This window comes from Geotrypetes seraphini, chromosome 6 (assembly GCF_902459505.1).
Source record: "Geotrypetes seraphini chromosome 6, aGeoSer1.1, whole genome shotgun sequence".
Classification (NCBI taxonomy): Eukaryota; Metazoa; Chordata; class Amphibia; order Gymnophiona; family Dermophiidae; genus Geotrypetes; species Geotrypetes seraphini.
The window spans coordinates 214,083,925-214,099,297 of record NC_047089.1 but is presented as its reverse complement, the minus strand read 5'-3'; the positions used below and the strand labels follow the sequence as shown (position 1 = coordinate 214,099,297).

Sequence of the window (15,373 nt, the reverse complement as noted above, 5' to 3'; positions counted from 1 at the left end):
TCCGGGTTTTGACAAACCTCAATTGCCCCATGAGTCTCTCCTCGTTGAGTCTACTTTAAAGAAAACTCAGGGCTCCAGTGTTTATGCCTCCACCCCTCCTGGCAGAGAAGGCAAAACGATGGATAAGTTTGGCAAACACCTTTATCAAAATGCAATGCTAGCCAACAGGGCGAATAATTACACATGTCACTTCTCATTTTATATGAAACATCTTGTGCAACAACTATCCGCCCTACAAAAATACATCCCTGAACGCAAAGTTCCACTCTTTCAACAACAAATTTCCAGCCTCCTTCAACTGCGGAAATTCATGGTGCGCTCTATTTATGATTCATTTGAGCTGACCTCCCGAGCGTTTGCCATAGCTGTTGCCATGCGGCGTCTGGCCTAGTTGAGGGTATCTGATCTTGACATCAACCACCAAGACCGCCTAGCTAACGCACCCTGTCTTGGGGATGAACTTTTTGGGGAGTCCCTGGATTCGACCACCCAGAAGCTCTCAGCACATGAGACCAACTACCCCAAGTCGCATCTACTTCCCACACAGCGACTTCAGTTCATTGGAGCTGTTCTCGACACCACTCTCATGAGGGCGTTTCTCCCCTCCGACCGTCAACGGACCCTTCTCCACCTCTGCCGTCAAGTGCTCCTTCATCATTCCATTCCAGCTCGGCAGATGATGGTCCTCCTGGGCCACATGGCCTCGACGGTCCATGTGCTTCCTCTGGCGCGACTCCACCTCAGAACACCTCAATGGACTCTAGCCAACCAATGGTCACAGACCACGGATCCTCTTTCTCATCCCATCTCTGTGACATCGTCTCTTCAGCAATCTCTTCAATGGTGGTTGAACTCATCCAATCTTTCCAGAGGTCTACTCTTTCATCTTCCCCCTCACTCCATGATCATAACCACAGATGCCTCCCCCTATGCATGGGGAGCTCACCTGGCAGAACTCCGCACTCAGGGACTCTGGACCCCTCAGAAGCGTCAACATCACATCAATTTCCTGGAACTCAGGGCCATGTTCTATGCTCTCAAGGCCTTCCAGCACCTTCTCTACCCTCAGGTTCTTCTCCTATGCACAGACAACCAAGTCGCCATGTACTACATAAACAAGCAAGGCGGCACCGGATCTCCCCTCCTCTGTCAGGAAGCCATCCGCATCTGGACCTGGGCCACGGCCCACAGTCTTTTCCTCAAGGCTGTCTATATCCAGGGCGAACAGAACTCCCTGGCAGACAATCTCAGCCGCATCCTTCAACCTCACGAGTGGACTCTGGATCCTCCTACACTCCGCTCCATCTTTGCTCGCTGGGGCACTCCTCAGGTGGACCTCTTTGCAGCTCCTCACAACCATCAGCTGCCCCAGTTCTGTTCCAGACTCTTCTCTCCTCATCGTCTGGCCCCGGATGCATTCCTGCTCGACTGGACGGATCGGTTCCTCTATGCCTTTCCTCCACTGCCTCTGATGTTGCGAACGTTATTCAAACTCCGCAGAGACAGAGCCACCATGATTCTCATCGCCCCTCGGTGGCCTCGTCAACACTGGTTCTCCCTCCTACTCCAGCTCAGCTCCAGGGAGCTCATTCCTCTTCCTGTGTTTCCTACTCTACTTACACAGCAGCATCAGTCTCTACTACATCCCAATCTGTCCTCGCTCCACCTGACAGCTTGGTTTCTCTCGGGCTGACCTCCCCAGAGAATATATCTCAGCCTGTCCGTCGTATTCTGGATGCCTCCAGGAAACCGGCCACCCTCCAATGTTACCATCAGAAGTGGACCCGGTTCTCCTCTTGGTGTCTGCTTCATCATCACGATCCCACCTCATTGGCGGTGGAACCCGTACTGGACTATTTGCTCTCTCTCTCTCTGACGCTGGCCTCAAGTCAACCTCAATCAGAGTCCACCTCAGTGCCATCACTGCGTTCCATGAGCCTATCCTCGGAAAACCTCTCAAGGCTCATCCCCTGGTTTCCCGTTTCATGAGAGGCCTCTTCAATGTCAAACCACCTCTGAAGCCTCCTCCAGTCGTCTGGGACCTGAATGTGGTTTTATCAGCGCTCATGAAACCTCCGTTGAGCCTCTTGCCACAACTTCGCTCAAATTTCTTACATGGAAGGTGTTTTTCCTCATTGCCATCACCTCTGCCAGGAGGGTTAGTGAGCTGCATGCACTGGTGGCCGACCCACCTTCCTCTGTTTTTCACCATGACAAGGTGGTTCTGCGTACCCACCCTAAATTCCTTCCCAAGGTGGTCTCGGAATTTCACCTCAACCAGTCCATTGTGTTGCCTGTCTTTTTCCCTAAGCCCCATTCTCATCCTGGGGAACAGGCGTTGCACACGCTGGACTGTAAGCGTGCCCTTGTTTACTATCTTGACCGTACCAGGGCTCACCGCTCATCTCCTCAGCTCCTTTTGTCCTTCGACCCTAACCGTCTAGGTCGTCCTGTCTCCAAACGGACGCTTTCCAACTGGCTTGCTGCCTGCATTGCGTTCTGTTATGCTCGGGCCGGTCTCTCACTGGAAGGTGCTGTCACGGCCCACAGGGTCAGAGCTATGGCTGCTTCTGTGGCTTTCCTCCGTTCCACGCCCATCGAGGAAATCTGCAAGGCTGCCACTTGGTCCTCAGTTCACACATTCACTACTCACTACTGTCTGGATACCATCCAGACGGGATGGGCACTTCGGCCAATCTGTATTACACAATTTATTTTCCTAATGGCCAACCATCCCTCCTCCCTCTCTGTTAGCTTGGAGGTCACCCATGCGTTAAAAATATGCTGCCTGCTTGTCCTGGGATAAAGCACAGTTACCGTAACAGGTGTTATCCAGGGACAGCAGGCAGATATTCTTACGACCCACCCACCTCCCCGGGTTGGCTTCTTAGCTGGCTTATCTTAACTGGGGACCACGCACTCCTCCGTCGGGCGGGAAGGCACTCGCGCATGCGCGGTGCGGCCAACTAGAACTTTCTAGTGAAAAATGTCCGTACCGGGGCTCCGTCGGTGACATCACCCATGCGTTAAGAATATCTGCCTGCTGTCCCTGGATAACACCTGTTACGGTAAGTAACTGTGCTTTATGGGTCCTAGACATTTTATTATATGGATTTTATGACTGTATCTTCAATAAAGCCTGCATCTTGGACATCTTCTCCACAGTGTTTTTGTTTTTGGTTGAAACATCGGTTCTATCTGACCAGACGTGGCGAGACCCAAAAATTGGAACAAACACGATCCCTTGGACCTTCTCCTTCCCATAACCAGGTCTAAACCCAGATAGACCCAGCTAGCTTCTATCTTCTGAGCATTTGTTAAGTTGAATGCAGACTGTTTGTTCTATACATTTTCCTAAAACTAAAATACTGGTAACTTTCCAGTCTGTCCAGGCCTAGATTTTTCTTTTTTTTAGCAGAGGGCACACCATTGCCTTTTTTTTAATGCTGTTGGTACAGCCCACTAGATCAGGGGTGTCAAAATCCCTCCTCGAGGGCCGCAATCCAGTCGGGTTTTCAGGATTTCCCTAATGAATATGCATGAGATCTATTAGCATACAATGAAAGCAGTGCACGCAAATAGATCTCATGCATATTCATTGGGGAAATCCTGAAAACCCGACTGGATTGCGGCCCTCGAGGAGGGACTTTGACATCCCTGCACTAGATAGAGAGGGGTTCATAATTTTTATTGCCCCCTGTTTGCCTGCTGCATTATACTTGATGGACAGGGATCAAGAGAGTAGGTGGCTTGTCGAAAGCCTCTTTGGATTTTGTTAAAACTCTCCTCACATTAGGTTAAAAGAACTCCATATGTTTCCCCAGACATGTCCTCCTTTTGAGTCCACTTTGTCCAGGTTTTGAAAAGCCTCTTCAAATCGCGTTGGGCAGGGAGGAAGTCCGCAAATGCGTGGATGCCACGCGTGATGTCACCGAGTGGCATCTGCACATAAGCAAACTTTCTCCCTGCCTAACAAGAGCAGGCAGCAGGGGGGCGGGATTATGGCGTTACAGGGTGGGGATGGGCGGGCCTGGGGGAGGCGGGTCTAGGGGGGTCCAGATTTTCCAATTGGAAAATCTGGCATCCCTAGATTAAGCCCTCCTGCTTAACTGATAGGAGATTGGGGGCTCTGCCTGTAGATTCTGGTGGAGACTTAAAATTTTGTTGGCAAAGTTTGCAGCAAAATCACTGCAGTTCATTTTCAAATGGGCAGGCTTGTTCTTTTGTGGGTGCTGCACTGGCTATTTACTATGCTGAAAGGTGTTTGGTTGAATGCATCGAGGGTAATATTGGGGGAGGGGTGATTGACTGCTAAGGCTTGGCAGCACTTTGTCACATGTTTCCAGCTTTTGCTTATCCAGGTGAGATTCTTGCTATCTTCCCTCCGGTTTCCATCCTTTTCACTTAAAAGTCTAGCCCACCAGGAAATTCTTTTTCACTGAAAGGTTGGTTGATCGCTGGAATAGTCTTCCACTTCAGGTTATTGAGGCCAGCAGCGTGCCTGATTTTAAGGCCAAATGGGATAGACACGTGGGATCTATTCACAGAGAAAGGTAGGGGAGGATCATTGGGGTGGGCAAACTAGATGGGCCGTGGCCCTTATCTGCCGTCTATTTCTATGTTTCTATGTTTCATCTGCTCCCTCTTCCTCCCTGTCCTCTTAGCCTGACCTTTCCCTGTCCCTTATCTCTTCCCTCCTGCCCTCTCCCCCATGGTCCAGCTTATCTCCCTCTCTCATCCTTCCCTCCCATTGTCCAGCATCCCTCTGTCACTCCCTTCTGCTCCTGAATCCAACAGCTACCTCTTTTTCCCATCTCCACCTGCCTTGTATCTCTCCTTTCCTCTCATACATCCCCATGTCCAACATCTCTCTTTCTATCTTCCTCCCGTGCACCCTAGGTCCAATATCTCTCTTCGTCTTCCCCATGTAGCATTCTCTGGAGAGAACCAAGGTGAGCATTTGTGAATGGGCATAAGACTTTTTTTTGGTGGTGTTGTTTTCTCTGGAGCTACCATCTGACCCAGGTCAACCTAAAGAGGCTAGTTCAGTCCTAGTTTAGCCCTATTGTATGCATGGACATGTACAATAGCTCCTGGTTTTCTTTTAACCGAGTGCATGCGAGAAGAACACACCGAACGGGGGATAAAGTGAACAGAAAGAAATTAACATTTCACTGCATCCAAAATATGCTAATTAAGAAAACAGACACCAGCTTTGGGGGTGAAAGCTACACAGCCTGTGTTATCATTGAACCAGATAACATGAACGAACAGTCCGTTATTTCTATAACTCTCCATCATCCATTTGTTTCAATACCTGCCGATACAGGTGAATTTCTGAGCCAGAATTATTTCAGCAACACGCAGATGTTGCAAGGAGGAAACTAAACTGCGTATTTTAATGGTTTGGGTAATGGCACCTAGGAGGGGAGATGGCAACTTTTATATGCAACATTAATATTGCTATTTTTATGGCAGGCTTAGTGAAAAAGAAAAAAAAGGGGGGGGGGGAGAGAGAGATCTTGGCATCCTGTGCACTGCTCATGCTTTTATTTATTATTAGTAATGTACTTTAATTTAATGGTTCTTTTCTGTTCTCAGGGAACACGGTAAATCTGAGAAATGGCTTTAATTGAATAGGCTGGGATTTATTAAGCAGAGATTGCAGTTGCTTTAACCATGATCGGTGGCTCACAAAAAAAAACTGCTGCTTTTCCAGTGGATATGTATGACTAGCCTCGTAATCTATTCAGTTTTAGTTCAACTCTGCCTGTGCCATGTCCTGCTATTAACACAGTGGCCGGGTGCTAGGGTAGTTAGATTGCAAGCTCTTTCGCGAAGGGACCGTCTATAAATGTCAAAATATACAGTGCTGCATACACCTTTCAGGGCTATATCAGTGATAAGTAATAGTAATGCCCAGATCAGAGATTATGTCAGTGTTCTGACCATACATTTGTACCTTGATTCAAAGCATAGTCACGTTCATCCCTTCTGAATTTCTTGATTTTAGATTTCTTTATTGACTCTTTATATGAGTCTATCTTACTATTTTGATCACTTTCTAGAGATGAAAATTCGATATCATTTGCACAGGCTTCGCGAATTAAAGTTTTGGTGTCCTCAATCGTTTTCTTTAATTCCACTTCTAAAGCTGTGATTTGTTCAATAATCAGCAACATCAAATCGAAGCTGCATTTATTCAGGATCGCGCACCATTTCTCCTGGAATTGCGCCTCGTTTGCAAATAAGGTAGGCCCTTTTTGAATTCTCAGTCCTCTAGGTATCATAGCAGAAGAAACATACTGGGCCAAAGTGTTAGCATGTAATTCCGCCCTCACTAATTTCTTCTGTACAACTTCTAATTCCAACCACGTGGAAGAACCAGTGGTGAGGACCCCCCCTTCAATAAGGGTGGGCCGTTTCAATAATTCCGTCCTCTGCTCCTCCGAAAAAGAAAAAACTACTGGATTTCCTTGCGTTAAAGCCATGACAACTCCACAATCTTCTGTGTGAAAAATTCCAATAAGAAACAACCAAAATCCACAAAGAGCGGTGAAGACAGAAAGAGACTAGAGATGAAGAGGACCGGAAGGGGTATCAGACAACCCGACACTCAATAATAGAGTGCTGGGAGCGAATCCTCATTTAACCCCACGGAACCTCCACCACCTCGTTATATGATTTATGTTTTTTTTCCCAATTTCTAATTCTTTATACTTAGCTAAAAAGCTCATTGATTTAATGTTTGTAAGGCCATTAAAGTTGCTTGTATTTCATGTCAATTAAACATAACTTAGCTTTCATTTTCAGCAAAATCCTTCCCCCGAACGCCAACGCGTTTCGATATTCTTTATCAAGGCGACATGGGGAGATTTAAGTTAGAACATACACTGCATACCACCAACCGGCTGCAAACGCATACATTTGTACCGGCATCTGAAGCTGGAACCTTCTGGCTGCCCTTAGACTTATAATTTTCCTGCATGACCTGAGCAGCAAGCTAGAACAGAGGCCAAATAATATACCTGATTTTTTTACCTCCACGATCTTCTTCCAGATCCTTACTCTTCAAGTTGGCCAGATATTGTAGCACCCCAAACTTCTCCCCTTCCCCCCACCACCCACTCCAGAGGACAAAGGCAGAATACAGTAACTTTTGCTGTTTATTTATTTATTCAGTTTTCTATACCATTATCCCAGGGATGCTCAGAACGGTTTACACTTCTCCCTCCGTATTCGCTGTGATAGGAGATTAACAGATCTGAGAATACAGAAAAACCACAAATAACTTTGTCACATGTTATTCGCTGTTTTCTATTAAAAACCATCATGAATATGATGAAACTGTGAATAACATGGTGGGAGACCTGGCCTGTTCCTGAAGGAGAGGCAAAATGTGGTAAAGAAAGTGCTGGGAATCAGCGATTTTCTCTGTAAATGTTTGGAATCAGCAATTTCTCTATGCAAGCTGACGTCATTTTGTGGGAGGAGCCAGCAAGTTAAAAACCGCAAATAATCGAAACCATGATTGCTGAAACTGCGAATACGGAGGGAGAAGTGAACATGAATTTATTGCATGACCTGGGCAGCAAGAATTTGCGGGAGCCAGTCAAGAAGCCACTCAGCGCCGAGCAGCAGAGCCAAAAGCACGCTCCTGCTCAGGGCCGCTCAGTGGCTGAAGAAACCTAATCTCGCGCCAGCCACCACCGACCAGGTTTGCAGCGGAGCAGGAGCGTGGAAAGTTCACTCCTGCCTGCTATACCTCTGGACCACCAGGGATCGGCAGAGGAGGTATGAGGACAAGGCAGGAAGGGGGACATAGTGCAGAGCCTGGGAGGGAGGTGGGCTGGGTGCAGAGTCTAACAATGTAGAGAAGGAAGGGGGCTGGGTGCAGTGCTTGGCAGGGGGGCTGTTTGCAGTGCCTGGCAGCAAGGGAACTGGGTGCAGTGCCTGACAGGGGAGGGAGGGAGAGAAGGGGGATGGGTGCAGAGCCTGGCAGGGAGGGGGGCTGGGTACAGAGCCTGACAGGGGAGGGAGGGAAGGGGGCTGGCTGCAGAGCCTGACAGGAGAGGGAGGGAAGGAAGGAAGGGGGCTAGGTGTAGAACCTGACAGGGGTTGTGAGGGAAGGGGGCTGAGTGTAGAGCCTGACAGGGAGGGAGGGAAGGAAGAAGGCTGGGTGCAGTGCCTGGCAGGGAGGGAGCTGGGTGCAAAGCCTGACAAGGCAGGGCACTTGAATATTAAGTTGCCCAACTTATATTTGAGTCAACCAGCTTTCCTCCTTTTTTGAGGGAAAATAGGGATCTTGACTTACATTTGGATCGACTTATATTCAAATATATATGGTAAGTAGTCCCTGATTTAAGCTCAGAGTCTAATAAATCCAGCTTTTCTTCACATTTCATCATTTTGTGTTTCAAACAGTTGACCTGAGGACATAATAACTTATCCAAAATCTAGTATAACTTCCATTGGTTTACTCACAAGAAAATCAGGAATTTGAATAGCAGATAGCTGTTCCGAAGAAACCGTTCCATCCAGTTCTCTCCTGGAAACCCCTGCAGAAGATATACTAAATGGGGCAACATCCATTAGAGACTTCACCAATACCAGAGTCTCTATTCTCGTCACTGGTTGAAAATGAGCCTTGCCTCCAATGGCATCAGAACAAAGCACTTCCTGGTAAAAATGCTGCCAGTCTTATAAGAGGTGAGGTGCTCTCTGATTGGGGCTATGGATGACATCGAGTCCAAGGAGCCACACTGAGTCTCCATTCACTTCTTGAGGTTCCAGTGTGCGCTCAACCAATTGCTCTCATATTCTGGTTCTCCTCACAAAGGTGTCATTGTTGGGAGGCTCAAAAGCTGCCCTCCCATGCCACTTCGGCATTGGAAAGCAAGTTAAAAAAGAAAGGAGAAGACTGCACATACGTCAGGTATGTGCAGTCATCTTGGATCCCAAAGTTCTCCAAAGGGTTAAATTCTAATGTGTCTCTATAGAGAACAAGTAGGTAAGTGTTTTTAGGATTTTCTTTTTGTCCTCTATAGAACCAATGCCTCAAACAGTACATTAAATCCAAACACTGAGGAATACCACGTGTCAAGTGAAAGGAGCTGCCTTATAGTTGTTTTGTAGAGAGATATGATAGGTTAACAAATATTTATCATCAGATTAAATTCTAGTCCTCTGCGCCTGTGGGTCCTCACTCCCCAAAGTTCTTCTAGAAGATGATAAAACCTCCAGCCCATTGCTTAGCTGACATTTTAACCTTTTAAGTTCTGCCCCATATCCTACCCGTCTCCAGGGAAAGACGTAAACTGACTTTTTCAATGCAGTCTGTGTCTCCATTTCTCTGGTGATACTTTCCTTGTATTTTATGTATTACCAAGGTTTAAATACTCATTCTAGCAGAAATTGTCCTAGAATTGCTCCCTGGGACCAATCTGCTAGCCATATTAACAGGCAAGTCATAAAAATAATTCGGGCTTGGCAAATGAAGATTTCTCTATGAAATGGAAGGTTGGAAAGAATAACAAGTTAATGGGTGAGGGAAAAAAAAAAACGGCAGCGGCAGATTGATGAATTAGGCTTGAACAGACACAAATTCCCAGGCAGACCACCCAAACAGGATTTCTTTGGATCTCTGTAAGCAGCAATAGAGAGTATTATGTGTGTGTGTGTTGTGTCCTAATAATTTTTATGGTTGAAATTCAAAGGAAAATATCCTGAAAGCCATTTCCTGGATACACCCCTTAGCCGTCACTATCCATGGATCTTCCACAGCATTACCTGGATAATGCCACCGAATATCTTGACAGAGGGACTAAGCACTCTCCAGATGGTAGTGGGGCAGAGTGGCAGTTTATCTGGAAAGCAGCAACATTCAGAACACTAGCTGGAAAAAAATAACTGTCCATACGTTATCTGGAGAGCTATCTAGATAGCATCTAGAATATTGTCATTTTCTGGATAGCAGTGGCTATCCCCGTTCTGCACGGATGTTCAGCGCCACTCATTATATCCATGGATAATTTAAACAGCACAGCTAGCATTAAATGCATTTGCCAACCGTGGAGTCTGAATATTGACCACTATGTATTTTTGGAACATGTCACTGAGTCCACAAGAGTCCTGATGTGACGTACGCTTTTAATCCATATGTAGAAGCAGATGTCCATTCCATTAGTTCTGTGTGAATCTCCTTGCTGGTCTAGTGATTGCTCCTGTAGATCAGTGGAAGGGATGACTCAGAGGTGCAGTCAAAGATATAGATAGACCAATGACTAAATTCAATTGGTATTCCATTGATAGTGGAGCTGGGGAGAGGTGAAAAATGGATCCAATAAGGAGCTGAAGATAAAGACGGAGTTCAATAGGGAATGCTGCTTGGGCTGAGCCTATAACTCCACTTAGAGAAAACCCTGACCAGGATAAGAAAGATTTATACTTTTACTGGGAATATTATCTGGTAAATCTTTAAATATTGATGCTTTAGAATTTATAAAACATTTTTATTTTGTTTGCTTTCCTATCTTCACCTTGGTCCGTAGCATTTCTCTATTCCTAAGCTGCGCCTGGGGAAATTGTCACTTTCTAATGACCTAGGCCAGGGGTAGACAATTAAGGTCCTCAAGAGCCACAGACAGGTCCAGTTTCCAGGATATCCACACTAAATATGCATGAGATAGATTTGCATCTCAAGGAGGCAGTGCATGCAAATCCATCTCATACATATTCATTGTGGATATCCTGAGACTCTGACCGAAATTGCCTACCCCTGACCTAGGTGAAAAGCAGGAGACAGAAAAGAGGTTGTGACACACAAACACAGTGAGGGAGAGAGTAGGGTGTTGCAGGAGACAGTAACAGTGTACGCCTTCCTGTGCAGTAGCAGGAAGAAGTTTCAGAGCAGTGCCTGTCAGATTAATGAAGGGATGGTCTTTTCTAGTTCAGTAGCAGAAGGAATTGGAGGGAAGTATAAAACTGAGGATCTAGAGAGGAACCCTTGATTCCCAACCCCACACAAGTCCAATTTGAAGGAAAATGTAGTCCACAGAGTAGTGGATTCCCGTTCTTTTATTAACACACTAGTATTTAAGCCCGTTACATTAACGGGTGCTAGAATAGATGTGTGTGTCTTTATTTCTTTTTCTCTCTCTCCTCTTGACCGCTTTCTGTCTCTCTCTTTCCTCAGCTGTCAACCATCACCCCTTGCCTGTTCCACCTGTCCAGCAGTAGGCCTTCTCCCTTCCTTTTACCTACCCCTGTCCAGCAGCACTCCTTACCTGCTCCCCCTGTCCCTCTTCCCTGCTCCCCCTGTCCAGCTTCTTCCCTGCTCCGCAGTCATTATTCCCTGCTCCCCCTGTCCAGCAGCACTTCTTACCTGCTCCCCCGTTCCTCTTCCCTGCTCCCCTGTTCCTCTTCCCTGCTCTGTCTGTCCAGCAGCACTCCTTCTTTTCTCCCCCTGACCCTTTTCCCTGCTCCCCCTGCCCAGCAGCATTCCTTACCTGTGTCTCTCTTTCTCCTTAGTGTTTTGTTATTTTTTTTAAATCTGTCTCTTTAGCCCCCTGTCCTTCTGTGAGTGTCTGTGTGTCTCTGTCGTTGTGCACTGTTGTTTGTTTGTTTTTTAAAATCGATGTTTAGCTCCTGATCCCCTCTGTTTCCATGGCAAGCATGTTCGCGGATGTGAGGGCCGTTTTGTGGTGCCGGATCTGGCGGTGCCATGTAGGTCGGAAGACGGGCCTCAGCGTTTTGTAGGTCCGGGTCTGGCGTCGCCGTGTAGGGCGAAAGCGGGAGGCGGGACCTCAGCACTGGCCGGGCGGCTCGCGCCGCCGGCCCCCAGTAGCTCGAGGCCGGCGGCGGACATGGCTTGCGTTGCATGGTGGAGGAGGAACATTGGTGACGTACAACCCGCGCATGCGCACTAAAAAAATGTGACAGCTCAGGGAACACGATTTTTTTAGTGCGCATGCGCGTCCTACCATTTTATTATATTAGATAGCACGAGTTCTAGCACTGGCAGCGGCGGTAACTGCTCCGATGCTCATAGAATTCCTACGAGCTTTGGAGCAGTTGCCGCCGCTGCCAGCGCTAAAACCCGCGCTATGCGTTAGTAAAAGAGGGTTAAGGCATTTAGGGGGGAGGATTCATCAAGGGGCGCTAACTGATTTAGCGTGCGCTATCTCGTTAGCGCACACTAAATTGGTTAGCTCCCCTTGATGAATTTCCCCCTTAGTCTTCTGCCCAAGAGTTTAAGGAGGAGCAGTGAGAAGGGAATGGCAGAAATGAGGCCTGTTCCAAGGGTTAGCAGATTTTACTATTGTAAACCCCCAGGTCTGTCCAGTCCCACCCAGCCACACCCCGTTCCATCCATGTCATGCTCTGTTCCTCCACTGCCTTGTCCCCCCCAGCCCCCTCCCCCCCTGTTCCTGTGCTAAGAACCGCATCGGGTGGGCATCTTCATATGTATAGGTGTGATGCGATGACGTCACATGCATGCGCACATGATGCAACTCTGAGGCCCTCCTGACATGGCCCCGAGCTGGAAGCTTTTCAAAACCCAGACAAAGTGCTGGGTTTTGAAAAGGCATCTGGACACTCGGACACGTCCTTTAAGAAGAGGACATGTCTGGTTAAATCTGGAAGTCTGGTAACTCTACCCTGGAGGACAAGGTGTCTTCAGGAGGAGAAAGGAGAGATCCTAAGGAAGATCTCAGTCTGTTCTCAAGGAAGAGGAAAGAAATATAAGCTATCACCAGTTCTGCATCTGATTCAGGGAAAGGATTGGATCCCAAAAGCAGTGTGAGTGCTTGTTGAAAGCCTGTGAGATAGGAGGTGGGACCCAAACTGAGCTTCATTCTGCTTGCCTAGTTCAGAGAGATTAAGCATGAGTTGCATCAGGCCTGGAAAGAATTAAGTCCTAGAAATGAGAGAAGAGACTTTCCTGAGGAGCTTGAGATGACCAGGAATGAGAGGTTGCAACCAGCAGTGGCATACCTAACTAGAGCACCCCTCACCTCCAAGTGTGTCACCCCTCCCTCACGCCCGCCTACCCTCTCTCCAGTACAGGGATGCATTGAGCAGTCGTACAGACGCAGTCTACAGGCGTGCGGCTGATGGCTATGCTGGTCTCCTGCCCTGGAACAGAAAGTTGACATCAGAGATGGCATGGGACGGAAGGCCAGGAGCTGCTGTCGAGAACGGACCATTGATTTATGTAGATCAGGTAGAAACAGGATCTTGTTGCCCTCGTGGGTAAGTGATGAGAGGGATTGAGCCTTTTGCATGATCTCCAGGACTTGGGTGTAACGGAGAAGCTTCAAGACGATGGGCCTCGGGCGGTGATTACGTGGCTGGCGGGAAGATGGAGTCCTGTGAGCACGTTCGATCTCGAAATCTTTGGAGAAATGAAGATCCAGTAAGGTGCGTATAAACGACTCAAGAAAGGCAGTCATGTTGTTTCCTTCCTTCCCCTCCGGGACCCTGAGCAGACGCACATTATTCCGGCGAGAGCGGTTACTCGCATGTTCGAGTTTCCACTCAATTGCCAGGGTGTGTTTAACATGAGACTGGAGGGCTTTGATGTTAGCTTCGGTGGTCGCAGCTTTGATCTCCAAATCAGCGATTTTAGTTTTGAAAGTCGACAGATCAGAGTGGCTAGTAGTAAGCTCATCTTTGATCTCTGTCGTGGCTTCCTTAGTGTCGGTCATAATATCTTGAAGGGATTTGATCGCCTCCCAGAGATCCAACATGGAGGGTGTCTCTGATTTTTCTGATTTTTCAGAGGGTGATTTTGTAGGAGACAGAGGATCCGGCTTGAGTCTCTTGTTCACTTTCGTGGAGGCCATAGTCAGAGAAGTAGGTTATGCAGGAATCAATAAGAAAAATGCACCAATAAAGTAGTAGAATTAGTAATAGTAAAATGGGTTGCTGAAGCTGATCTATCAAGCGACCATCCTAGTCGGGCTCCACAGTCGTTTTAAAAGCCCTCTGACCAGAACACTTTTTTGGAGTATACGAGCATGCATCCGGCAGGGCTTAAGATGGGAAGATAGGACTTCAATGAGGAACCAAGGTGGCAAGGGGGCCCCTTCTGGTGATTCAGACAGGTCGTGACCTTTTGGGCCGCCGCGGGAGCGGACTGCTGGGCAGGATGGACCTATGGTCTGACCTGGCGGAGGCACTGATTATGTTCTTATGTTCTTAATAACTTACCTGTGTCCCAATTTTTTTGATATAGACGGATTTGTAATACGACTGAGCAATTTTTGGATCAAGCAGAACCATTGAAACAACGTTACAGTGAAAGGGGTTATCCGCAAAAAGTGATTAAAAAATCCTTGTAAAGGGCGAGGTTTGGTTCTAGAGAGCAGTTGTTGCAATACCGCCCTCAGACTCGAGAGGAAAAAGTGGTGCCTTGTATTATAAAATTTTCTTCTGTGTCTCAGCGCCTGGGCAGGAAGATTAAATGCCTTTGGCCTATGATGAAAACATTTTCTGATCAAGAATGTAAGATAGCTTTCATATGCAACACAAATTTGAATGACATGTTATGCAGAGCTGATGTATGGACCACTCAGGATGTGGATAGAGTGGGACATTTCCGTTGTGGTAAGTGTGCTGCTTGTGATGTCATGCAAGAAGGCATTACGACATCGATTCCTGGGAGAAGAGCAGTCAAGTTAAGATCTTGGACTACATGTGAGACAATTGGAGTGGTCTATGGAATGACATGCCCTTGTGGGCTTTCGTACGTTGGCCACACCGCCAGAAGTTTTAAGACGCGGTTGTTTGAGCACTAGTCTAATATGGTACATAATGAGGAAGTTGACATTTTGACCCGACACTGTGTCAAAGAACAGCACAGTTTTGAAGAATTTAAGTGTTTTGTGCTGAAGCATGTCCCTACTACTGAGCGCAGGGGCAATGTGAAACGACTTTTATACCAGCATGAGCAATGCTGGATTTTTTATTTGGACACTTTGTGGCCCAAAGGTCTTAATCAAAGGGTTGAATGGGTTGCATTTTTTTGATTGACAGTAGGAGGCGGGTTTTGGCCATCAGCTGTTCTGGTCTTCCTGTATTGGTGCCTGTTGACCCTGGAAGTGCTCCCAGAAGTGTAATTTTTTGGCTTCTTAAGCAACGGCCATTCTAGTGCCGAAGTGCACGGAATGAGAACAGAGTTTTGAGATGCATTATATTCCCTGACGCAGCCTCGTGTGAGGCGAAACAAGGACTTGTTGGAATTTAAAAGAGGACATGGTTTGTGAAAGGTTCATCTAGTGAGCGCCACCAATATTTTCTCTGGCCAGACGTTTTCATCTATGGCGTGTTCTCGACCATATTTCCAAAGCTAAGTAAACTGTTTTGGTTT

The 15,373-nt window shown here is 47.2% G+C and overlaps 1 protein-coding gene across 1 annotated transcript in view; it reads left to right on the top strand.

Annotated features, from left to right (window-relative positions):
• The window catches only part of LOC117362950 (calcium-activated potassium channel subunit alpha-1-like), a 192,402-nt gene extending 186,766 nt beyond the window's left edge, over positions 1 to 5,636 (top strand). Inside the window, exon 21 of the mRNA XM_033950039.1 lies at positions 5,602 to 5,636. Coding sequence (XP_033805930.1) covers positions 5,602 to 5,636 — 35 coding nt within the window. The remainder of the gene's footprint in view (positions 1 to 5,601) is intronic.
• Positions 5,637 to 15,373: the final 9,737 nt, after the last annotated feature.